This window comes from Clarias gariepinus, chromosome 17 (genome assembly GCF_024256425.1).
Source record: "Clarias gariepinus isolate MV-2021 ecotype Netherlands chromosome 17, CGAR_prim_01v2, whole genome shotgun sequence".
NCBI lineage: Eukaryota > Metazoa > Chordata > Actinopteri > Siluriformes > Clariidae > Clarias > Clarias gariepinus.
Window position 1 is genome coordinate 257,501 of NC_071116.1, and position 25,000 is coordinate 282,500.

At 45.8% G+C, this 25,000-nt stretch overlaps 2 protein-coding genes across 12 annotated transcripts in view; both read right to left on the bottom strand.

The window, feature by feature from the left end:
- frmd8 (FERM domain containing 8) overlaps positions 1–3,921 on the bottom strand; it is an 8,603-nt gene extending 4,682 nt beyond the window's left edge. Inside the window, exons 1-7 of one of the 2 annotated variants that reach the window (XM_053516061.1) lie at positions 3,813–3,921; positions 2,668–2,755; positions 1,413–1,580; positions 1,114–1,215; positions 956–1,014; positions 598–764; positions 204–410 (exon numbers count right to left, since the gene is read on the bottom strand). In XM_053516061.1, the coding sequence (XP_053372036.1) occupies positions 204–410; positions 598–764; positions 956–1,014; positions 1,114–1,215; positions 1,413–1,580; positions 2,668–2,755 (791 nt within the window). In that variant the 5' untranslated portion in view covers positions 3,813–3,921. The other variant, XM_053516062.1, reaches the window with a different exon arrangement.
- A 622-nt stretch (positions 3,922–4,543) lies between these two features.
- Positions 4,544–25,000, bottom strand: part of ehbp1l1b (EH domain binding protein 1-like 1b) — a 23,830-nt gene continuing 3,373 nt past the window's right edge. Inside the window, exons 3-27 of one of the 10 annotated variants that reach the window (XM_053516398.1) lie at positions 24,645–24,740; positions 24,502–24,555; positions 23,824–24,005; positions 23,637–23,743; positions 23,247–23,522; positions 22,980–23,141; positions 22,501–22,821; positions 22,214–22,304; positions 20,422–20,982; positions 18,979–19,389; positions 18,387–18,749; positions 17,964–18,233; positions 17,029–17,793; positions 14,040–15,713; positions 12,956–13,181; positions 12,448–12,620; positions 11,313–11,361; positions 10,320–10,691; positions 10,074–10,131; positions 9,897–9,928; positions 9,466–9,577; positions 9,157–9,256; positions 8,977–9,050; positions 8,772–8,886; positions 4,544–7,179 (exon numbers count right to left, since the gene is read on the bottom strand). In XM_053516398.1, coding sequence (XP_053372373.1) covers positions 7,092–7,179; positions 8,772–8,886; positions 8,977–9,050; positions 9,157–9,256; positions 9,466–9,577; positions 9,897–9,928; positions 10,074–10,131; positions 10,320–10,691; positions 11,313–11,361; positions 12,448–12,620; positions 12,956–13,181; positions 14,040–15,713; positions 17,029–17,793; positions 17,964–18,233; positions 18,387–18,749; positions 18,979–19,389; positions 20,422–20,982; positions 22,214–22,304; positions 22,501–22,821; positions 22,980–23,141; positions 23,247–23,522; positions 23,637–23,743; positions 23,824–24,005; positions 24,502–24,555; positions 24,645–24,740 — 6,732 coding nt within the window. In that variant the 3' untranslated portion in view covers positions 4,544–7,091. Of the gene's footprint in view, positions 7,180–8,771; positions 8,887–8,976; positions 9,051–9,156; positions 9,257–9,465; positions 9,587–9,896; positions 9,929–10,073; positions 10,132–10,319; positions 10,692–11,312; positions 11,362–12,447; positions 12,621–12,955; positions 13,182–14,039; positions 15,714–17,028; positions 17,794–17,963; positions 18,234–18,386; positions 18,750–18,978; positions 19,390–20,421; positions 20,983–22,213; positions 22,305–22,500; positions 22,822–22,979; positions 23,142–23,246; positions 23,523–23,636; positions 23,744–23,823; positions 24,006–24,501; positions 24,556–24,644; positions 24,741–25,000 lie in introns of all 10 variants that reach the window. The other 9 variants (XM_053516397.1, XM_053516400.1, XM_053516401.1 and 6 more) reach the window with 9 other exon arrangements.

A 25,000-nucleotide genomic window follows, 5' to 3' on the forward strand; every position in this document is an offset into this window, starting at 1 on the left:
ACAGAGACAGTAGGATAGACAGAGAGAGACAGAGAGAGGAAAAGAGACAGAGAGACAGACAAAGATGAAAAGGGACAGAGTAGGATATACAGAGAGAGGGGACAGAGAGAGACCAAGTGACAAAGACGGAGACAGCGCATATGTATATATGCTACAGATGTTTGAGAGAGAGTGTGTGTGTGTGTGTGTGTGTGTGTACTAACCCGTAATAAGGCAGCGAGTGGCAGATGCTGAGGTACTGGAGAAGGAGTAGGCGGGGCTCGGTGGGCGTGGTCAGTGTGTGGTATTCCTTCAGTAGACTCTGTTCCAGTTCAGCGCGACGCCCCGCCCTCAGCCTCAGGGTGGAGAGAAGCCCCGCCCCCACCCCACCCACCACATGGGCTGGCAGCAGTGAGGACAGCTTCTTTTCTCTGACACACACACACACACAGAACATGAAATTTCTAACAGACACTTAGTGTACCTGATGTAGCCTGTGTGTGTGTGTGTGTGTGTGTGTGTGTGTGTGGTTGTGTGCGTGCATTCTGTACAACCTGGTTTAAAAGATTAAACTTTCAGTTCTTACCTGTGTGTGTGTGTGTGTGTGTGTGTGTGTACCTGATAGCGGAGGTGAGCTGCTGGTCGTCCAGTCCTGTCCCGATCTCTATAGCGCAGGACAGAGCAGCCAATCGGATCCAGTGCTCAGGGTCACATGGGTACCGACCCTCAATGATGTTTAATTTAGCCTCATCGTACAGGAGCCGCAACACACTCTCCTCCTCCATCTGTAACACACACACACACACACACACACACACACACACACACACACACACAGGACAGGTGAAGACTGGACACACACAGGTGATCTTCAACAGGCTGCACCCAGCTTCTACTTATAAAGGCTCCACCCCGTTATCTCCAAAGCATTCAGTGCATCTAGGGAACTTGCTAGTGTGTGTGTGTGTGTGTTTACCTGCAGTTCTTTAGATTTGGGGTAAAAAACATTCCTCTTGTACTGCAGACACGGCTCATCTACACACAAACACACACACACACACACACACACACACACACAATCAGTTTAAAGAATCAATACACATGCACATCATCAATACAAACGCACACACACACCTAGTGAGATGTCGTCTGTGTGTGCAGTAGTGAAGCGGTACAGCAGGTCCTGCCACTGACGACACAACTTATACGGCTGGTGCTTCGGCTTCAACTGCAGCTCTGTTCACACACACACACACACACACACACACACAAACATACACACGTTACTTTACTTTGATTACTTTGACTCACATTACTTTGATTCTCACAACTCTAACACACTCCTACATCTGCAGTTTGACTTTATTACATGTGTGTATTACAGCCTCTCCTCATTCCTGCTCTGTGTGTGTGTGTGTGTGTGTGTGTGTTACCCAGCAGAGGTGAGCACAGCCAGAAGGCGAACATGTCCTGAGCAGAATCGGGAATGTTGAGGGCGTCTCTCACACTGCGGCCGAGCTCCTGCACACACACACAGCCCACGCTCTCTGCACACACCTGCACTGCCCCGTCACTCACCAGGTACACCAACACGTCCTGGGCTACACACACACACACACATATACACACACACAGTTTGCATTTTAGGTGTCAGTACTCAGTATAACACACTCTTGTTGATGTCCCTCTGATGTGATACAAATTATTAGACTTAAAATACACAATTTACACAAACAAGAAAATAAAATAAACACCCAGGTGTTTTAGTCTTGATGCGCAGTTACCCAGAGCGCACTGTGTTTGAGAAAGTTCTCTAAACAACCTCCTAGTAGAGTTGAGCTTGGTTGGTGCGTTTAACGCTGGAGCTCATGAGGAAGCGGCGGGACGTCTGTACTTACCGGGTCATCAGAACCACGTTATCACTCTGTCTGTGAAAGTTGACGGATGGGCAGCTTATTCATCTAATCCTTCTATCTTATCTTTATCATTCACTCTAATATCAGGATTGTAGACATTATATCGGAGAATTTATCTTCTTTATTTTCCCCAACAGTGTTGATACATAAAAATTGTGCTGTTAGACAGCCAATGTTTTCTAGGTGTTCTACAAAAATGCCTGTGTTCTCTGATTTAAATGCCACCAGGCCTGATATTATGGTCATTGATGAGAACAATAGGGATGTTTTCGTCCTGGAAGTAGGATGCTGTTTTGATTCATGTTTAGAGGAGACTTACTTAACAAAGCTAGTAAAATATCACCCTCTTGCACAGCAAATAACTGTCCTGGGCTACAAACGTCAATATCTGGTACTTATCTGGGCCACGTGCAAAGGCTCGTCATTAGGGGTCTCAGGATAGTCGGCTTTATAAAAGCAAGGGCAAAGCAAAGTGCCAAATACTGTTTAATATCCTCCATTATTGAAAGTCGCTGTATATGGAGGAGGTGGTGTGTGTGTGTGTGTGTGTGTGTGTGTGTGTGTGTGTGTGTATCCATAAATCTGCTGTTCTGAATCGTCATCAGACCCACATTGGTGGATCATGCCTGAGCAATGTGTTAGATCTGTAACGTTTATGTCCTTATGTATATTTATTAAGAAGTGTGGACATAAATAAAGTAGTTAAAATGTGTGTGTGTGTGTGTGTGTGTGTGTGTGTGTGTGTGTGTCTGTGTGTGAGAGAGAGACTCACCCCGGGTGACTGATGAAGAAACACTTCCTCTGTTTGAGCGAGAAGGTTCAGACGGCTCCGTGGAGAACTCACACTCATCTCCCTCCATCTGACACACACACACGCACACACACACACGTTAACATGTAAACTGACACTGTAAGCGCTAATGAACACTAATAACGGCTCTGTGGCGCTTTAGAGCGGATTAACTCAACACAGATACATTAATCACTACTTCATCACACACACACACACACACACACACACACACAGTGACAGCAGACAGTTCGGACTGAGAGGTAATCCGATCGGTGATCAGCCGATAGTTTAGTCATCAGTAGTTAGTCATCAGTGGTTAGTTATCAGTAGTTAGTTATCAGTAGTTAGTTATCAGTAGTTAGTTATCAGTAGTTGGTCATCAGTAGTTAGTTATCAGTAGTTAGTTATCAGTAGTCATCAGTAGTTAGTTATCAGTAGTTAGTTATCAGTAGTCATCAGTGGTTAGTTATCAGTAGTTAGTCATCAGTAGTCATCAGTAGTTAGTCATCAGTGGTTAGTTATCAGTAGTTAGTCATCAGTAGTCATCAGTAGTTAGTCATCAGTGGTTAGTTATCAGTAGTTAGTCATCAGTAGTTAGTCATCAGTGGTTGGTTTAGTCATCAGTAGTTAGTAATCAGTGGTTAGTCATCAGTGGTTGGTTTAGTCATCAGTAGTTAGTAATCAGTGGTTAGTTATCAGTAGTTAGTCATCAGTGGTTGGTTTAGTCATCAGTAGTTAGTCATCAGTAGTGAGCTGATATCTCGGTGTTATTAGCCTGATGCTAACGCTTCCCACAGTGTGTGTTGTTTATCGGCTCGAGGTTTATTAACACTTTATTCAGTCTGTTAGTTACACTGTTAGTACTGTTTAAACCTTACTCAGATTTTAAACGTTATATTTCACCACAGCGGCTAGGCTAAGTTAAGATAATTTAAGCTAATTTATGCTATGCTATGCTATGCTACGCTAAGCCCGTGCCCTCCGCCGCTCCGCCGCTCCGCTCTCCCTCACCGAGGCGCTTCCTGCCCGCGCGCGGCTCCGCGCTGAGCCTGGAGCACTCCGAGCGTCCGGGACACGCGGCTTATACTCCGTTTATACTCCGTTTATATAAATTCTATAGTTACCGGCGGTGTTTTGGTGTTTGGGAGAGAGCTCGGGTTTCTCAGTAAACAGCAGGTGTGTTTCGGGCTGCAGCGGAACAGCGCCAAGTCACACTGCTAACCCGGCTAACTATGCTAACAGTTTGTTCCCACACAGGCGCTTCCTGGGTGTTTGGCGCCACCTGCTGACAGATTACTGACATAACAGCCATGTATCTCAATTTCAATGTTATTTATATAGCGCTTTTAACAATGGTCATTGTCCCGAAGCAGCTTCACAAAAAAAAAAAAAAATTAAAGATTTTTTTTTTTTTTTTAGAAAAGAAAAGAAAATATTTTCTTTATATATCTAATCAGGAAACACAGGCATGTCTTCAGATTCCCTTCATCCAGAAACATCTGTAGTCCATCTAGGGACTGTGGAGGACAACAGTGACCATCATAGCTATTCCCATTTTTACGACTTTGGTCAACATTCACATGCTTATTCACACACACACACACACACAATCACATGCCTGAGGTGTAAATCGATAGATAGATTATCAATCCCAAATGAAGTTTCAGAAGATTCACATCTCCACGCAGATCAGTATTTGAGCTGTTAATAAGAAAATAAAGGCAGATATTTCATGTGTAGTTCTGTAAGATTACATGGTGTGTGTATGTGTGTGTGAGAGAGAGAGAGAAAGAGACTACAGAGATGAAATTAAAATTTATTAAGCTAAAATGAATGAATAAAAATAACCACAGAGTACTGAAACAGGTTAAAACTTTATTAAATGCAACATGAATAAAAACAGGAACAGTCTGGTCATTACCGCACGCTGTCACATGACCCACTTCCACTTTAATTAAAAGAATGTCCACTGATTGGCTGTGAAAGTGACCAATCAAGCTCTGTTCTCTTTGTGCAGGAAACCCAGAAACAAAATACTTTAATACTTTATAAACTTTATTTCAAGGCTTTATATCAAGATAAATGTACTTTTTTTGTTTTTAGAAAACAGCACTAAACTCTTTAAAGCAGTCATTCACAGTGCACACGTATATACTTTATCATTATTACTAAACAGGTTTCTCTTCCTACATTTCAAATTAAAGGAACAAATAAGGTCAGAAACACACCCTGCAGTCACACACACTCATATAAATAAACTCAAAACACACAGAAAATACAGGCTTTGGCAAAACATGAAAGTATCAAACCTTTAAAGGCACCGTGTGGGTTCATATCACCGCATCCGGAAATACATTCAATAGGTTTAGAACACGCACTTAACTAGCAGGACGGCTCTTCTAAAGTTCTGTAAAGAGGACATTTATCACACCTGAAAAGTCACACAAAAACTACATTTAAAAAGAAAAAAAAATATTGTTTAAAATACAAAATAATAAGATTGCATTAAATCATACTTATCTAAACTATGAACTTCAGCAGCTGTGATAAAAAAGCTAATAAAAATGCTAAAAGAGGCGTTCGAGTCAAAGCTGGACTTTTGATAACGTCGCAGGATAACAGAACACAGTTCTGAGAGTAAAAACTCCCTGTATAATCCCCTGATACACTAATGCACGACTGCAGTGAGCCTCGAGACACCTCGTCATCCACTGATGCACACCTTCTGTAAAACGCCCGCACCGTTCAGATGGTTTACTGCGGCTCAGAGTCGCATCACCGCGCTCTTCTCCAAGTCTTCGGTAAACTTCACTTTGACACCTTCATTCACCAAAAATTTCAACAAGTCCCGGTTTGACTTGAACAACCCAAGTTTGTGAAAAAAAACTAGTAATAATAATAATTATAATAACATTGTGTGAAATACATATTTCGACATGTCATCAGTTCGTCATTAAACGTGTCTCCAGTGCAGCTCTTCACGTGAAATACAGATCAGATATCATTAGCATTATTATTATTATTATTATTTACTAAAAACACTAATATAGCTAAAGATAAAGTTAATATATATTGAAGAAAACACACTAAAGCAGCTGATATAACTAACTAGTGTCACACAACAAACATCTGATGGTGTGTAGAGGGAAAGATCTCCACCTGGAGCTTCAGTAGCAGCGTGCTGAGGAGCAGCGTGAGATATCTCACCTCCTGTGTGTGGGAACATTACTCAACCATCGACTCGCGACACACTGCAGGTTCTCACAAGATCTCACACAGTCCAGAGTGGACCAGCACAAGAAGCACTGCACCACCACTGGCTCCGCGCTCCATCACCTTCAGATCACTCCATCACTGAGGAAAAGGCAGGCTGAAGCCCAGCTGGAGTTCACTAAGAACATCTGGAGAAGTCTGAGGATTACTGGGAGAGTGTAACTCGTCTAACTCTTCTGCAACAATATGATGTGCCATGTTCGGAGGAGAAACATCTCTGAATATGAGCCTGCAGTGAAGTTCTGAGGTGGAGGCATCATCACGGGTACGGAGCAACCTCTCTTCTTACGCTACAGACAGAATCCTGAGGATTGAAGGCAAGATGAAAGTCATGTTCCAGAAGAATCTGTCCCCATCCAGCAGGACGATAAGGATGAAACAAAGGTGAAGCTTCTTAAAACATTACTGCTGAGGATCTCAGGTGGATCTACAGCGTACACCTGAGGAGAAATCTGTGAACCTTCACCACGGGCTGGCAGGAAGTGTGTGTAGGAGAAAGGCCCGAGATCAGACCTGAGAAAGATCAGATTCTTCATACAGGAAGTGTCTTAGAGCTGCTGCTGCACACACACACTTCTCCTGCACTTTACTGCAACTCTGTGAGATAACGTTATTTATTTGGACTATAATATGACGATGTCGTTTGCTGTGTAGTTTAAGTAAGTGTGTATAAACATCTGGAATTTACATTTCATGTGAACATCTGCATCAGGTTGACTGCGTTTAATAAAAATGCTGATGAGAATACTGATTACTCTCACTGCGTCCTCGTTTAAAAACCACGTGACCCTTTAAAGTGCAGCTCTTCATCACGAACACGATGATGATGATGATCACACACCGAGTCGCTCCTGAAGGTCAGAGGTCACAGCTGTGGATCCCACAAGTCCACATTTCAGTGTTAAACACCCCCTCTTGTCCCTTGCTCGAGTCCCCCTGAGTGTCCTCAGGATATGCGTTGTTCCCTGAGCCCAGATGTGGAGGCATTTACCCAGAATGCATTGCTGCTTTCTAATACACTGCTGTTGGTATGGTGCTGCAGCATCTCTAATACACACTTCTCACACACACACATGGTTAAGAATGTATTAGGATGCTGTGTGTGTGTGTGTGTGTGTGTGTGTGTGTGTCTACTGCAGCACACACTTCTCCTTGTTGCTGTATTTCCTCCTCCTGAGCTCTAAGCCTCTCTCCAGCCGAGCGTCCTCCTCCAGCGCCCTGGAGGGACATAAACATAAACAACACTGTAGCACAGTGGTTCTCAAAGTGTGTGGCGCGCCCACTAGTGGGGAATACAGACGTGACAGGTGGGGCGCAATGAACGGGAGGGAATTAGTGGAAAATAATAGGAAAGTACCTATTCTAATTCATGCTTTTCTTTATTGATTTATTTAATGTTTATTTTCTTTATCAGACAATGTAGAGAGGAAATATATCTGTGTATCTTATTCGCAGGTTTATTTACGCAGCTATTGAATTCGGAGATGTGAATATTAAACTAACTTTACCGCGGACACAAACAGGTGTTATGCGCTAAAATACCCCCCTGCCACGGTTTGCCCCCCCCTCCCCCCTACATAATCTCTATCAAATATTATATTAGGACATACATTCAAAAGTTTATCAAATATATTATTATTATTATAATTAACCCTAGGCACGTGACAGCCGTCTAGACGATTAATACAAATCCCCCAAAATGATTATTTTATGGCACATTTATTTTGCAGGGGTTTGTCAATGTACAAATAACTAATTATTTATCACAAATTACACTAAATAAATATTGTTTGTGGTGAAAAATTACAGGAAAAGATTTTTATTATAAAATAAGCAATATAAAAATATACATGTGGTATATTAAAAAATATATAATTTATATATTTTCCCCCCTATACAACCTTTTTTTATATTGTTTACTTTATAATTAAATTCATTTGTTATAATTTTTCATTTGTAAACCATGAACCTATGAATTTAGGTGGGCGATCCGTGGCCCAGGTCGGGGGCATTTTAGACCATAACACAGTAGCGTACTGTATGTAGTGAGCGTAATAACATCAATGGATACATTTGTTACATGGACCACAAATAAGCAGGTGATTCAGCATCATCAGTCTAATCAACCAAAAATCCAGCCGAAAGGAAAACTTGATGAAGCCTATGTTGCGCTTGGATTCATGGTGGGGATGGTGGGGGCAGAGGAGAGACCCGTGTGTGTGTTTTGTGTCTTAAACCGCTGGCAGCAGACAGCAGGGTCAGGGGTAGCTCAGTGGTTAAGGCATTGGACTACGGTTCGGAAGATCCCAGGTTCAAACCCCACAACCACCAAGTTGCCACTGTTGGACCCTTGAGCGCGGCCCTTAACCCTCAACTGCTCAGATGTGTAATGAGATAAAAATGTAAGTCGCTCTGGATAAGATGCCAAATGCCTAAATGTAAATGTAAATGAGACAAAGTAGGAAGACACTTAGAGACAACACACCCCAGTCACGTTAATAAGCCACTTAACTTCTTTGAAAGAAAGCTCTAGATAAGTGACACAGTAAGCCTTTTATAACAACTGCACGTGTATTTTATCTGTTTTGAACTTGGTGTTATTTTATCTTACTGGTTTAAAAATAGATTTTTCAATAAATAGTAAACTTGGCTGATTTCGTTATCATTTTGTTGACAAGTGGGGCTTGAAAGTCCGCTCACCACCTTAAGTGGGGAACGACAGAAAATGTTTGAGAACCACTGCTGTAGCAGATTCACACAAATCATAATGAGTGTGTGTGTGTGTGTGTGTGTGTGTGTGTGTATTTTACCCTCTCTCCTTGGCGTCCATGTCTCTGACTAACTCGTCACGCTGATTGACTAGAGACACGAGTTCCTGCAGGAGGAGCGTTTCACGATGCTGATGAGCTTCACTCTTCTTCCACTCTGATACACACCCACACACACACACACACATATTTAAGTTAAATCTGGTCATTACATACAACATTATGTCTTGGGGAAACTGTTTTCTACCTTCAACAGCCATCAGCGCCCGGAGCTCTCGGGTCAGAAGATCAAACCTCCTCTCCAGGTCCTGCTCCTCCTGCCTGCACACACACACACACACACACACACACAGAAATGAATGAATTGATTAATTAGCAGTTGTGTATGTGTGTGTGTGTGTGTGTGTGTGTGAGAGAGAGCTCTTACAGACTCTCGAGGTAGTCCTGCCTCCTGATCAGAGCGTTCTTCTTATTGACCAGCATGAACCACTCCTGTATCAGTCTCTCCTCCTGCTCCTTATCACTGCCTACACACACACACACACACACACACACACACATTACTGTAGCAGTGTTTTATTGTCTGAAGTTGGTGTTTATCTCACCTGTCTCACTGTGTCTCATTGTGTCTCACTGTGCCTTACATGTCTCACTGTGTCTCATCTCACATTATATCTCATGTCACTAACCTGTCCCACTTTGTCCTACACTGTCCAGAGAGTCACACTTGTCTCACCTGTCTCCATGAGGCGTCTCAGTGTGCTCTCCACCACTGCTGCTCGAGCATCGATGTGTTTCTGCTCGAGCTCCAGAGCCTTTATCTCATTCACCACATACTGACTGGTGTCCTGCAGACACTGACCCACACACACACACACACACACACACACACATCAATAGACAGAGGAGGAGTGGGACAGAGAGAGAGATGGAGACAAACAAGGACAATAACAGTAACACACACAGTAACGCAAACGAGACACAACACAGGAGAAGAGAGAGAGAGAGAGAGGCTGGATTTAGCAAAGATACATAGTCAAGAAACTGAGAGTGAGACAGATACAAGGAGAATAATCAGTGAGAGAGTGAGACAGTGTGAGAGAACTGAGCAGGTGTGAGAGTGAAGGAAAGACAGTGAGAGTGAGACAGAGTGAGAGTGTAACTGACCGTCGGTTCCTCGTCTGCAGGTCTGGGCGGGTCTGTAAACAGAAAATTCACACAGGAATGATCGCTCAGCTGGGATGTGGCTGCGTCCCAAATGCTTACGTCAATCACTAGTTAGTGTCCGTGCTAAAGTGGACCACATCATGAAATTTAGCAGTCTGTAAAGTGGGACAGAGTTACCTGCACGCCTCGTGTCTCCGTCTGCTGCTGGACCGCTCTCCTCATCTTTAGTCGCCCCCTGGTGGACAAGTAAAAAAAATTAATCTTGCTTTATAGCAATACCACATAGATAGAGGCACTACCCAGAGACACCACTTAGGAACACTAAAAAAGGACACCACCAAAGAACACTACATAGGGACACTACATAGGGACACTACATAGGGACCCATATTGTTCACTAATGTTTAGAGCCATTGTTCTTACCTCAAACTGGTGTTTCTCTTCCCGCGGTTTGTACCGTAGCGGGGCTACTGGAGTCTGCGCGCCTCCGTCCGTCCTCACCTCATCGCCCTTTACACCCCGTTTGGTCCGGGGCGGGGGGATCAGAGTCCCGTTGGTGGGTCCCTCTCCCCCTAGTTTGTTCGTGCCATTGGATTGGTCCGGCTGAGACACGGCGTAACTGGACTCGCTGCTGTCCCTCTCTAACTGCAGCACACTGAGGTTCTGACCTGAGAAGTGCGATCGGATCTGACTCAGGTACGTCATCACCATGAGCCGATCTGGAACCGACAGCAGAACCAGGTCAGAAGGGTCCAACAGACGTGAGATCCCCAACTCTGAGAACCCGTCAAAAGCCTGCACAGACACACAGTACAGACAGCAGACAGACACCATGAGAGGTGAAAGAGCACTACACTGAGGACAGACAGACGGAAAGATGACGACTGAAGTACACAAAACATACATGTTGCACATTTCTGGGTATGTTTACATACAGAAGTGGACTATTATTGCACTACTGCACTTTAAAGATGGACAATAACATCATTTCATTTCACACTCCATGATCACACCGTACTGCTGCTGTTTATTTATACAGTTCATACCTTTTTAACATTTTTACATTTTTACATACTTTACATATTTCAATTTTATACTTTATTATTATTATTATTATTATCATATTTTTAATTTTTAGGGTATTGTAACAAAATTGTAGATTTTATATTTTTTATTTTTTCTTATCAGCATTTTACCACCTTTTCCCTTTTTAAGGTCACATGTAAGCATTTCACTGCGTATCTGACTGTGTACGGTTGTGTTCAATAAAATAAAAATGTGAAATTTTAAATTTGAGATAGACATTGATACAGACATAAAGTGAGACAGACAAAAAGACAGACAGACAAGGTGAGAATAAGTGAGACAGACAGACAGTGAGGCAGACAGACATACATGTAGACGGGTCTTACTCACCTTTTTGTTGTTCAGTTTTATATCATGAGGCTCCAGCACATCGAAGTCACTGAAAAGTCAGTTAGTACAGTTTAATGTTTGATGCAGACGTGCGCAGAGGTTCACTCAGGTGTATTGGGGTGGTGTATTGGGGTGTTTAAGTGGTGTGTTGGTGTGTTGGGGTTGTGTCGCAAGGTGGTGTGTTGGTGTGGTGTGGCGAGATGGTGTGTTAGTGTGGTGTGTTGTGGTGGTGTGTTGGGGTAGGGTGGTGTGTTGGGGTTGTGTGTCGAGGTTGTGTGTTGGGGTTGTGTGGCGAGGTGGTGTGGCGAGGTTGTGTGTTGGAGTGGTGTGGTGTGTTGGGGTTGTGTGGCGAGGTGGTGTGTTGGTGTGTTGGGGTAGTGTATTGGTGTGGTGTGTTGGGGTGTTGGGGTTGTGTGGCGAAGTTGTGTGTTGGAGTGGTGTGGTGTGTTGGGGTGTTGGGGTTGTGTGGCGAGGTGGTGTGTTGGTGTGGTGTGGCGAGATGGTGTGTTAGTGTGGTGTGTTGTGGTGGTGTGTTGGGGTAGGGTGGTGTGTTGGGGTTGTGTGTCGAGGTTGTGTGTTGGGGTTGTGTGGCGAGGTTGTGTGTTGGGGTTGTGTGGCGAGGTTGTGTGTTGGGGTTGTGTGGCGAGGTGGTGTGGCGAGGTTGTGTGTTGGAGTGGTGTGGTGTGTTGGGGTTGTGTGGCGAGGTGGTGTGTTGGTGTGTTGGGGTAGTGTATTGGTGTGTTGGGGTGTTGGGGTTGTGTGGCGAGGTGGTGTGGCGAGGTGGTGTGTTGGGGTGGTGTGGCGAGGTGGTGTGTTGGTGTGTTGGGGTAGTGTATTCGTGTGGTGTGTTGGGGTGTTAGGGTTGTGTGGCGGATTGTGTGTTGGGGTTGTGTGTTGGAGTGGTGTGGTGTGTTGGTGTGTTAGGGTTGTGTGGCGAGGTTGTGTGTTGGAGTGGTGTGGTGTGTTGGGGTTGTGTGGCGAGGTGGTGTGTTGGAATGGTGTGGTGTGTTGGGGTGTTGGGGTTGTGTGGCGAGGTGGTGTGTTGGGGTGGTTTGTTGGGGTTGTGTGGTGAGGTTGTGTGTTGGTGTGGGGTTTGTTTGGGTGGTGTGTTGGGCTGGTGTGTTGAGTGACTCACATCCTGTCTGGGTCGAAGTGGTGCAGGATGGCGCAGAAGGCCAGGCCGTTCCTCCAGGACGTGCTGAAATTGGTCACCTTCACACCCCTGTAGTCCTGCGTGACTTCCTGACACCACTGCAACAACGACTGACTGCTGCTCACCAAGCCAGGGCTCGGGAGGGGAGGCGCCACCTATAGGCAGACACACAGACAGACAGACCAAGAAAGAGAGAGAGAGACAGAGGAACAGAGCGAGAGAGAGAGAATTAAGTTAAGTTCAACCTTCATTCATCACATACACGTTACTGCACAATGAAATTCTTTATTCTTCGCATATCCCAGCTATGAGACAGAGAGAGAAAGAAAGAGAGAGACACTTTCAGGCAGAAGGAAGTGCACTAACTCATGTGCCCTAAATAACACGGGTGTCCTCTGTATTTTTGGAGCACAACAGCGCCACCTGCTGAATGAAACTCGGGGAGATTAGAGTTCTCCATCAGATAGAGCATTATCAGGACATACGTCACCTGCTCAGGTGTGTGCACGTCGTGTCTGACTCCCTGTAGACTGACAGGTGGAGGGATTTTTTTCTTCTTTATGTGAGGCAGGGCCGATGGCAGCGGCGTCTTCACCACGTCCTCACACGCAGGGGGTCGGCCGTCAATCTCCGTAACCGCGCTCTCACCTTCCACCTTTAATACAGAGCTTGAGGATCCTGAACCAGAGGAACCTTCACCAGCCACCCACACACACCTGCAGCATAGCCAGAGAGCAGTTTACTTCTCCATCCTCAACCACCCAAACACACACACACACACACACACACCCCATGGGGGGGGGGATGAGTCTCTTATTATAACTTGTTTATTCAACAGCACCGTTAAATGCTTCAACCCAAATGGTCAGAAGGTGTGTGTTACTCTGTATAACAGTTCTGTACTGTGAGCTACACGTTTATATTAATGTCCAAATGCGACATTGTTTCTATAGTAACCGCACCGAACAGAGGGACGTGTACAGTGTTGTCTAACTGAGTGACGTGTAACTGGTGACGTGATGAGGTTTTTGTCGGGAGAAGTTTATTTAAAATTAATAAAACATCTTATATACACAATCTAATCTAAATTTTACAAAATAAGAGAAAGAGAGAGAGAGAGGAAGAGAGGGAGAGAAAGAGAACAACTATGAACAGGAACTCTCGTCTCAGATGCCCCTCATTATTAAATCTAATTTTAACGCAACATGTGGATAAAGCTTAACTGCTGATTACAGATCACACCGTTAGCATACTTAGCATGAGTAGGTTTTCTTGTTTTTATTATGGCTGACAACATGTTTTTTATATCTAAGTTTAAGAATAAATGTTCATTATCCTGAGAAAATATATTTTTCGATAATAAAATAACTAAATGTATTAAATTATTAAATAAGTAAATAAGTGATAAAAATAAAGTGTGTTTGTCCAGGCTAAGACTCTGGCTAATGCTAATCTGCTCTGTGTGTTCATCTGCAGGAGCCAATTAGAAACCAGCACTTTGGGCAAATTCATAAAGCCTGATGAACTCTGCTGGAGTTCAGTTTATTTAGCGCAGTGGTTTTCCTCACACTTACAGAGGGTCTGAGAGCGGAGAAGGTCTCGACGTTTCTATCTGAGCCTCGTTGAGCTTGTCCTCTGCGACGACCCTGTCGACTGGAACACTGTCCCCATCTAAAGTTTCACCTTCAGCTTTGGAATCTTGTGTCTCATCTCTTTCATACTCTAACCCCAAGGCCTGCTCGCTCTCAGCAGCATCTAAAGTGAGTTCTTTACAGCCCACTGCCATTCGAACTTCATCTGTCACAGTGACCTCAGGAACAGGAAGTTCGCTCTGATCTTCATGTTCTGGTGACACGGTGCAGACTTGGTGCTGAAGTGGAGGTGTTGGAGGAAGATCAAAGTCGGAATCAGAGGGGATAAGACGCCTTCTTTGCCGAGAAACCTGAACAGGAACCAGAGGAGGAACAGACAGTGGAGATGTGTCAGTGTCCTCTGCGATTTGCCGAATCTTCTCCAACAGGAAGCGTTCCTCTGACACAGCAGAAGATTCTTTAATATTTGTGGTAAGAGAGTCAGATGTTTCTTCATGCTGAGGTGAAGTTTCAGGCTGTGCTGCCACTGAACTCCCTGAAGAAATGGTTCTAGGCCACCCATCTTTAACATCATCTGGCAATTCTTCAGCCCTTCTTTTGGTATTGTCTGGTTCTTCCTTGTCTGTTTGTAATGCTCCAGTGACATCATTGAGCTGTTCCTTAAACAATGCTATGAATCCTTTTTCTGTCTGTTCGATTACTGTTCCTAAAGGTCTCTGAACGTTATCTATCTGTTTTTTATCTCTTTCTTTGACATCTTCTGGCTGAGCTTGGACTAATGAACATGTGTTAGTGCCATCTGTGTGTTTCTCAGCATCTTCTAAAGATCCTTCAACCTCCTTTAGCTCTTTTTTCAACACTTCTAAAGATCTTTCACATTCTTTTGGCTTTTCCTCAGCTATTCCCAAAGATCTCTGAACATTGTCTAGCTCTTCTTTCACTGTTTCTAAAGATCTGCTGTGGCTTTCTAGTTCTTTTTCTGTTCCTAAACATGTCTCAATATGGCCTGGATGATCTGTAGCTTTTAATTTATCAGGCTGTTCTAAATCTGCTTCTAACATCTTTGTGATGCTATCTCCCAGGTGTTGAGCTATTTCCAAAGATCTTTTGCCATCATCTGTCAAATCCTTAGATGTTCGTAAAGGGCTACAGACATAACCTGCTTTATGTTTGGCTTGATCTAGGATATGTTGAATTTGACCTGCCTGATCTTTTCCTGTTCCTAAATGTTCTTTGAGCTCAGCAGGCTTTTCCTTCTCTTTTTCTAAAGATGGTTTGATGTCACCTGACTGCCACGTTGCTGTTCTGGTCTCTGAGGGATCTGATGCTAGGGCTTCAATAAAAAGACACTCTTTTCTGGTTTGGGAAACAGCGAGCTCAGGGTGTGTTTTGACTTTGTTAGTGTGCTCTGATGAAGGGATCGAACTTCCCCTCATAGGTTCCTCATTCTTACTTCCACTTCCTTTGTTTGTGTCACGTTGTGATAGAACAATGGAACCAGGAGTAACGCTGACTTCCTGCTCTGAAGCTCCTTTCTGCTGTGTTTCATGAGGTTGTGTGTCTTTTGCAGGATATTTTTGCTCAGGTTGGGAGTTCTGTGACGCTGATCCGGGTGTGGTGTTGATGATCTCACTTGATGCTGGGGATTCCTTAGGTCTGTGAGAAACGGGACACTAGTGAGGAAACACAGCATCTCCTGCGAACTCTTTATAAACATGCAGCGTGCAGACACGAGGAGACACGGGGCACACACACCACTTAGCCTTAAGCAACGTCATGCTCTTAATCTGAGCTCAAGCACACTGGGTTAAAAACGAGACGATAAGGCTAAGCGCTAAATATCAGCTTTAATTCAGCAGAGTGTTGATGTGCCAATGGATCGCGCACACGAGCGCTACGCCTCAGGGCATCAGAAGTTAAATCTCTAATCAAACTCTCTTCTGCTGGGTGTCTGATGCTCCACCAGCAGTTTCATTTCCTGTTTTTTATCCTTAGTCAGAAACAGAATGAAAATTACAGAGATTTAGGTCACACGACTGACTTCTGCTTTTTTCCCAGAGAAAGTCCATACTTGCATTTCTTGCATTAGCATCTAGTTTGAGGTCCCTGTCCCAAAAACTGCCCCTACTGAGGTCTCTGTTTGGACATGGGACGGTATCACATTAGCTCCATAATAAATGTAACCAGTCACACCAAACTGGGTGATAAGTCACCTATTTTCAGATTCCTGTTTCAGTAATCTTAGTTCTGATGATTAGTTTATTCCTGTTTCGTGCGGTTCGTCAGATATGGCCAGTCTGAACTTTGGTATGAGAAGCACCTTGGGGAAAAAAGCGCCAAAATCTGTCTCCATCACAACTAGAGTCACGAGCTTGGACTCGTTGTATCCATTTAAATGTTTTAAAACAATCTTTATAATTAAGACTTTCCCTGCTGAAAGAACAGGAAGATACGTTATTTATCAAGGGATTTTTCGCCAAATTTGAAGATTTGATACATTTCACTTACTGCCCTCTACTGGCCATAGTGCAAAACTGACTTGTGTGACTTGAGTCGATCACCACCTGAGTCGATCTCACGGCTCACATTTACGAGCACATAAAATCGGCAAGCCCACAGCAGCTCAAAAGAGTCGACACACACATGCACAGTTTCTTTCTTTTCACACCATGAGAAGCTCATTATAATCACAATGCACTGCAGCGATGGAGAAACAAAGCTCTCATGCAAAACAGTAAGCTTTCTCCATCAACACCTGCAACACCTGGCCCAGCAGTCGTGGTGTAACACCAGTTCAGATGCAGACTGGTGATACTGAAGCTCAGAGTGTGTAATGAAGCTTCTGTATACAGTCTAGCATGCTCCTTTGCTCTTCAGAGAACATGCAGAAGAAACCTGATGCTGCTTAGGAACTTCAAGAACATCCATTTTTACCAACATGAAGCTACTAAACATCGCTTCATGCACTTACCCTCCATCCATGTAGAGCTCAGAGAACCACACTGTCCCTATGTCCTCCTGCCCCACCTCAAACTCCAGCTCCTCCTCCTTGGTGTCAGACAACCCCGACGGACACACACACATCTCCTTCTTCTGGAGGTGTAGTTTAACTTCTCCATGTTTTTCATTAGCATTCTTTAAGGGTTCTTCACTTGCTATGTCCACGAAATCAACCTCTTGTAAAAGTGGAACATCCTCAGTGGAGTAAAGACCTGGTGCGTTATTATTATCTGGACTGGTGTTAATCTCTGGAGTTAGACTCTTTTCCATGAACTTCTCAAATTTCGGTTGTGAGCTCTCGCCTGCTTTAGGTTTCTGTTCATTTGTCCAGTTCTGGCCTTCCACACCTGAGGACTCATCTTTGCTGATCTTGACTTTGCGTATCGTTCTTTTCCCGTTGCTTGTTTCTGCTTCTGGTTTGTTTTTAACCGACTCTGCTTCTTTTTCCACCTCTGAAGCCGCCAACCTCAGGCAGTCCACCAGGCTCCGTCCTGAAGGCTCCGAACGCAGGGTCACATGACTCGCTTTCTCACAGGGAAAACGTGTCGAAACACTTTCTTCAATCACTGGAGTTTGCCGTTCTACCACAGCTTCAGTCACAGCTTTGATCAGGTGTGTATCACAAAAGGGTTCAGGTGGCAAGATCTCAAACTCTTGGCTTCCAGATGCTATGTCTTCAGGAGTATCTGTTTCTGTAGGACTCGGCTGCATCAACATGGACGTCACCGTCTCATAGCTGAGAACAAGCAAGTTCGGAGAAAACCGAAATCACCACGAGGGACACACCAGAGGCTGGATGTAACCTTTACACACGTTCCATCATGTCATGCAAATACTTCAATCTCATGATCCATGCAGGTGCAGAGATGACTTACGCTGTGATCCTTCGTTACCTCTCACACTTACCCTTTATACAGAACACAGATGATCCCTTTCACGAGGCCTGAAGTCTCTGAACACGTCTCTTCCTTTTCAGGAACAAACTCCTGATGCTCAACATGAAGTTTGGGCTCCTGAATTTTCCTCATGGAGTCATCCTCATCTGTCTTTTCTATTGACTCATTCCCTGACTCTGCGCTGAAACCGACGACTCTAATGTTAGTATCTCCATCTAGCTGCTTCTGAAGGTTTTCCACTTCCTCCTGCATCTCGCCCTCAGTCACGCGTCCAACATGGCTGACACGGTACGAATCGAGGAGGAACACAAACAGGTGTGTGTTTGGTGAACTCTGCTTTTCTTACCATTTAAGAAAGATCTTATTCAAACACCTCTTAAACATGCACACACACACACACACACACTTCATGCAGCAGAGACATCCATCTTACCCTCCACCCAGATTCGTATCTTTGATCTCTGTTTCACCAGGACTTAATCCCTCGTTCCACCTTCTCGTTCCCTTTTTCTCCAAGCTGGCCCACAGTGGACCTTCACTGGTGACGTCTGAGTCTGCAGCTGTTCTCTCCATGGTGCTAACGTTTAGCACTACGTCATTTGTAGCTAATGGTGGAGCCGCAGGAGGTTCTGATGAGGAAGGTGGAGCCACAGGAGGTGCTGATGGTACGAGAGATGCGAGGTCACACTCCAGCTTCTCCTCAATAATCACAGGCTTGGGTTCAGATTTACTCGTCTGTAACTCCACAAGATGGAGCTCCTGCATGTCTCCGGTGCGCTCAAATGTTCCATCTCCACTGTGAGACAGAAACAAGGTGATGATGATGATGATGCTTTATGACCAAAACACACACTTTTCACAAGAGCCTCACACCAGGTTTAAATCTGTGTTTAAATCATCTGACTCTCAGCACCAGACTCTCATAGAGCTCCATTAAAAACAGAAACACTGTAATCGCAGGTGAGACTCAGTAACAGCACACACACACACACACACACACACACACACCATGTCATCACACTCACCCTGCTGTGTTCGCCTCCACTCGTGTAAAAGCATCCCCGTTACTGTCCCCGTCTCCCCGTGTCGCGTCTCTGGTATCCGGCTCGTCTCTCTCATCCCTCATTCTCTCTAACGCTGCCCACATAGGGGTCTCGCTCTGACCACCAGGGGGTGCAGGCACAGGACTGGGTGTGTCTCTGATGTCTGCATCTGTGGTGTGTGTGTCTGTGGCACGTGTGTCCACGGTCTGTGTTTTATTAGTGTGTATGTCTTCAGAGTTTGTGTCCTTATCAGTGTGTGTCAGCGCAGTGTCTGCAAAGTGTGTGTCCTGAGCGTGTGTAACTGCAGAGTGTGTGTCCTTATCAGTGTGTGTTTCAGACTCTGTAATTTGGGGGTCAGTGCTTTTCAGGAGATTGGTAGAGATTTGGTTTAGGCTAAAAAAAAGAGAGAGAGAGAATTAGATCACTTACATGTGCAAAGAGATGTTAAGACAGACAGAGAGACAGACAGAGAGACAGACAGTGAGACAGACAGAGAGACAGACAGTGAGACAGACAGTGAGACAAACAGTGAGACAGACAGTGAGACAGACAGTGAGACAGACAGTGAGACAGACAGAGAGACAGACAGTGAGACAGACAGTGAGACAAACAGTGAGACAGACAGTGAGAAACAAGATGTAAGTTTCACAATCAGATCTGATTTAACATCGCTGTTGCCATGGAAACCACAAATTATTATTTGACTTCACTCTGTATATCACACACACAAACACACACACACACACACACACAGAGTAACCGGGGTAACAATCCAGGACCAAAACCAATGACAGGAAGAGGCAGGGACAAAAACAGGACGTAAGGCCAAAAAAAAAGCAGACAGGAGCGAGCAGACAGACAGACAGACAGACAGACAGAGACATGGAGATCACAATGTGTGTTATGGTGTTAGTGTGTGACAGTGATAATTAATGTGTGTGTGCGCGTGTGTGTGTGGATGTCCAGGTGTGTGTTTCATGTTTTTAAATACATGAGAACTGCCACGCCCCGCAGTAGCACCACCTTTTTATTTAAACTCCGCCCCCTCACAAGCTGATCTTGCACAAGCCCTGGTAATGTACTCAAACTCCGCCCACAGTCAAACTCCGCCCCTTCACTACACACACACATAACTCCAACATATCAACAGCACGCTGACTGACTCTGTGGTGGTGGTGTGTGTGTGTGTGTGTGTGTGTGAGAGAGAGTGTATGGCCAAGTCAGAACCAGAACCAGTCGTGGTGTGATGTCATAATCACATGATCACATGATCTGTTCTCCATCACTTTCTGATTTTTCTCAGACTTTGTTCTTCACACACACTGTGCTGCTGTAGACGCCCACGTCACGTCCAGGCAGCGAACATCAAAACACTCACACACACTCTCACACACACACACTTACACACACACACATCATACTTACCTGTTGTCCGTGACAGCGGTGTGCTCGCGGTCAGGCCGCGTCCCGTCCTCACACTCGCCCCTCAGCAGGGAGGAGACGATGCCGCCTGCGATCGACACTTTGGCCTCATCGGACCAGTTTGGACCGGTTTGACTCAAGGGCTCCTGCTTCGGTTCTGTCTGTCCGGGCGTCTTCTCATCCTCCTCTGTGATGAAGAGCGCGATCAGGTTCGGGACAGGAACCTCTTCATCACACACTGTCTTAGCGGATGAAGCTTCGTCTGCAGGAAGTGGACATTTCTTCTCCACGTCTCCACCTGCAGGCGCTTTAACAGGCGGAGACGTCACGCACACGGTGTTAAAGTCCTCGCTTAGAAAGTCAGGCTCCTCTTCGGCGAGAGGCGGACGCTCAGCCAACCACACGCCCCCTGACTGTCTCTCAGGGACAGAAGACACAGACGGAGACACGGACCTGGGTACAGAGAAGGGCCATGGGGGAGGGACGGTCTGGACGTCCAGCACGTCCTCTGATACAGAAAGTTCTGCAGACTGTCCTGCTTTCACATCGGGCTCTGACCCCAGACTGAAGGACAGAGACAGGGGTCAAAGGTCAAAGGTCAACGCATGTTAAAATCGCACACCATGCAGCCTTAGCATGCTTGTGGGTGAGTAGGGGCGAGACTGGGGGACTACGGCTTCGGTGCTGTGTCTACACAGACAGACAGACAGACAGACAGATGAACAGACGGACAGCGCCGATCCTCAGGTCGACACCCAGCTATCTACTGTCTCCACACATGAATGAGAAGCTGCAGTTTTCCAGACAGAATCCTCGAACAGAGATCCAACAGAGACACACCATTCACACAGACAGGGTGGGGGAGAGGGCGTGTCCACTCACCTGTCTGTCAGCTTCTAACACCTTCACACCTCAGATCACACACCTGAATTACACTTAAGTGATCTTAATGTGTGTGTGTGTGTGTGTGTAAAATAACACACATGAACATGAGCAGTGACTCAGTGCTATCTGAGCGCTAATGTGTGTTAGCATAGCGGGAGAACAGCTGCAGCAGGTCATGTGTTAAATTTAGGCCCCAGAAATCCTAAGCAGAGACACTAAGGCTGATCCTCATCATCTGCCCCACACACACACACACACACACACACACACACACAAGGACACGGAACAGGACAAGTCTGTGTTTCAATAACACTCAGAAGTGTGTGAGAGAGAGTAAATACATTCAGTCAGTGTGTGTGTGTGTGTGAGTGTGAGTGTGTGAGAGTGTGTGTGTGTGTGTGAGTGTGTGTGTGTGTGTGTGTGTGAGTGAGTGTGTGTGTGTGTGTGAGAGTGTGTGTGTGAGAGTGTGAGTGTGTGTGTGTGTGTGTGAGTGAGTGTGTGTGAGTGAGTGTGTGTGAGTGAGTGTGAGTGTGTGTGAGAGTGTGTGTGTGTGTGTGAGCTCCATAACGAGATCAGAGCATTAGAAAACTTCAATGTAATTGACGGAGTTTCAGTTTCAGATGTGATGATGTCGTTACAGAAACCGACCAATTAGCAGCCTCGACTCAGCCTCAGTGGATCTGTGCACACACACACACACACACACACACTGCACTCTCTCCTGTTAGACACATTCACTCTGGCGGATGTCTGAGAAAGTGTAGCGTATGCAGTTAGTTAGCGTGCTAGTCAGCCCGCGCTTCACTACAGTTACTGCTAATACCGTAGTGCTAATCTGTCCTGTGAATGAGTGACACGCTTTACACACAGTGCGCTGATACACACACACCCGAGCACGCCGACCTCTCACCTCCGCTCATCAGCTCGCTGTGCAGGCACGGACTGAGGGTTAGCCTCTGCGCGGTTAGCCTCACTGATGTTAGCCTCGGGCTCTGGCGAGTCTGAGAGGAAACACAAGACAAGATAATTGTTCCATCTACACAGTGAGGAGGTCAGGGTCAAAGGTCAAGTGGTTCCTGAACTGTAACCAAATTAATTCCTCAATCAATTAATAAATAACTAAACAGAATGAATTGATCTGTTCATCACACATCTGTGTATGATGGGGGGGGGGGGTCATGGGTGTTTATCAGGTACCTGAGACTGAGGCAGGAGGCTGAAGAGCGACAGAGAGGCAGGAGGAGGGGGGAGGACGTGTGGAGAGAGCAGAAGGAGGAGGAGAAGAAGAAGTGAAAAAGGCAGACGGAGGTGAAGAGCGAGTGGGCGGGGCAGATTTTATGGCATGGTCCAGGTGTGGGGGGGCCACTGGGGCAGTTCTGGGGATGAGGGGTGGGTCTGAGAAAGCAGCAGGGGCAGAAACAGGTTCACAGAAAGCATCAAGATCAGGGCTGATGAGCAACGGCACAGGGGTCACGGGGTCACGGCCCGGGGAGCGCCACCTGTCCAAACACGAGGGAACTGCAGAGTGAGAGACGGAGAGAGGGGGAGGGGGAGATGAAGGAGGACGGTAATCATCAGGAGGTCTGAGCAGTGCGAGTCCAGGTGTGTAAATACGTCCTCTCATCATCATCATCATCATCATCATCATTATTATTATTTTAATAACACATCCTCACCTGTCTGACTTTCAGCAGCAGGGGCAGTTTGACTGGAAACAGGAAGTGCAGGTCCAGAGGAAACAGCATCAAAGGGGCGTGGCTGTATCAGGTCAGAGGTCGTAGCCGGGGTCACGGTGAGGTCATCAGTACCTGAGAATCTCCGGGCGAAGGACGCGGCAGCTGAAAGAGAGAGACACGTGTCTCACACACCTGAACACTGAGCCATGGTGAGAGGAGTGATGAAGAACCATGCAGTGTGTGTGTGTGTGTGTGTGTGTGTGTTACCTGATCCAGGTGAGGGCTGAAAGATTTTGGGCAGCGCTGGAGGAGACCGACCCGGTGCTAGTGTGTGTGAGGGTGTGTGTGAGGGTGTGTGTGAGGGTGTATGTGAAGGTGTATAGGAGGGTGTGTGAGAGTGGGCGATGGAAGGAGCCATGTTGTGGGCGGAGTCAGAGAGAGGTGGGCGGAGAGGTAAAATGGAGGGAGCATGTAAAGGAGGGCGGGACTGCAGTGTGGGGTGAGAGACAGGGACGAGGACCGGGTGAGAGGGGACAGCAGCACCTGGGAGACAGAGGAGGAGAAAGAGAGGGACAGTGACAGGATGAACAAGAAACAGGAAGAAAGAGAAGAAAAGAGAGAGGCGGAGTGTGTGTGTGTGTGTGTGTGTGTGTGTACCTGATATTTTATCTGTCTCTTCATCGCTCTCATTGAAGTCGTCCAGGTTCCCGATGTCCGTCGGCTTCACACTCATCAGACTCGCCACGCTCTGCATGTCCTCATCTCTACACACACACACACACACACACACTGTGAGTTATCGTGACACTGACCCCTGACCCCCCGCGCGCAGTGCCGCACTCACGTGGCCTTCCCCTCTCTGAGGAACACGCAGGAGAGCGAGAGCTTCAGCGTGGCCTCCACCACCTTCACCGACAGCGGCTTCAGCTTCAGCGTCAGGTCGCTCTGAGTCACCGTCGCGCTCGCAAACTTCTTCAGGTTCACGTCTACTGAAGCCAAAACCTTGCGCTGACCCTTCGCTGTCTCCTGCACACACACACACACACAACTCTGTCAGTATCATTATTTACAACTGTGTTAGCTTCATCTATAACACAAGTAAGTAATTAGTAATTGTGTGTGTGTGTGTTGTGTGTGTGTGTGTTGTTTACATTTACATTTACATTTGGGCATTTGGCAGACTCTCTTATCCAGAGCGACTTACATTTTTATCTCATTACACATCTGAGCAGTTGAGGGTTAAGGGCCGCGCTCAAGGGCCCAACAGTGGCAACTTGGTGGTTGTGGGGTTTGAACCTGGGATCTTCCGAACCGTAGTCCAATGCCTTAACCACTGAGCTACCCCTGGCCCCGTGTTGTGTATGTGTGTGTATGTGTTGTGTGTGTGTGTGTGTGTGTGTTGTGTGTGTATGTGTTGTGTGTGTATGTGTGTATGTGTGTATGTGTGTGTGTGTGTGTGTGTGTGTTGTGTGTGTGTGTGTGTGTGTGTGTGTTGTGTGTGTGTGTGTGTGTGTCTGCTCACATTTTCGATGACGAAGGTCCAGTCTTTGTCCTCGAACACGTCTGCATGAGGATCCTGAGTGGAACATAAAGCAGAAGTGTGTTAAAGTGGTTGAGGTGCGGCCGCGGTCCCGCAGTGCTGGAGGTAACGCTCTGGTCTCGCACCTTGAACAGTGTGACCGTGATGTCCAGGTTCTCAGGGACGGGCCACACCACCATGCCTCGGTACGGGTTCTTAATCCCCGGCTGCCAGCTGTGGAGCTGAAACACACACACACACACACACACACACACACACATTTTATTAATCAGCCCTTATCTCCTGGGTGTGAGACGCAACACTAACGTCTGCACAGGAACACAAACACGGCTTAAGGGGCTAAAAAACCCGACCACAATCACCCAGTAACACTCTGATAATAACAACAACAACAATAATAATAATAATAATAATAATAATAACAGTTATTAAAGAAATAAAGTTTAATTTAATTTGCAATGTAAAGCTGAAGAGAAAAACA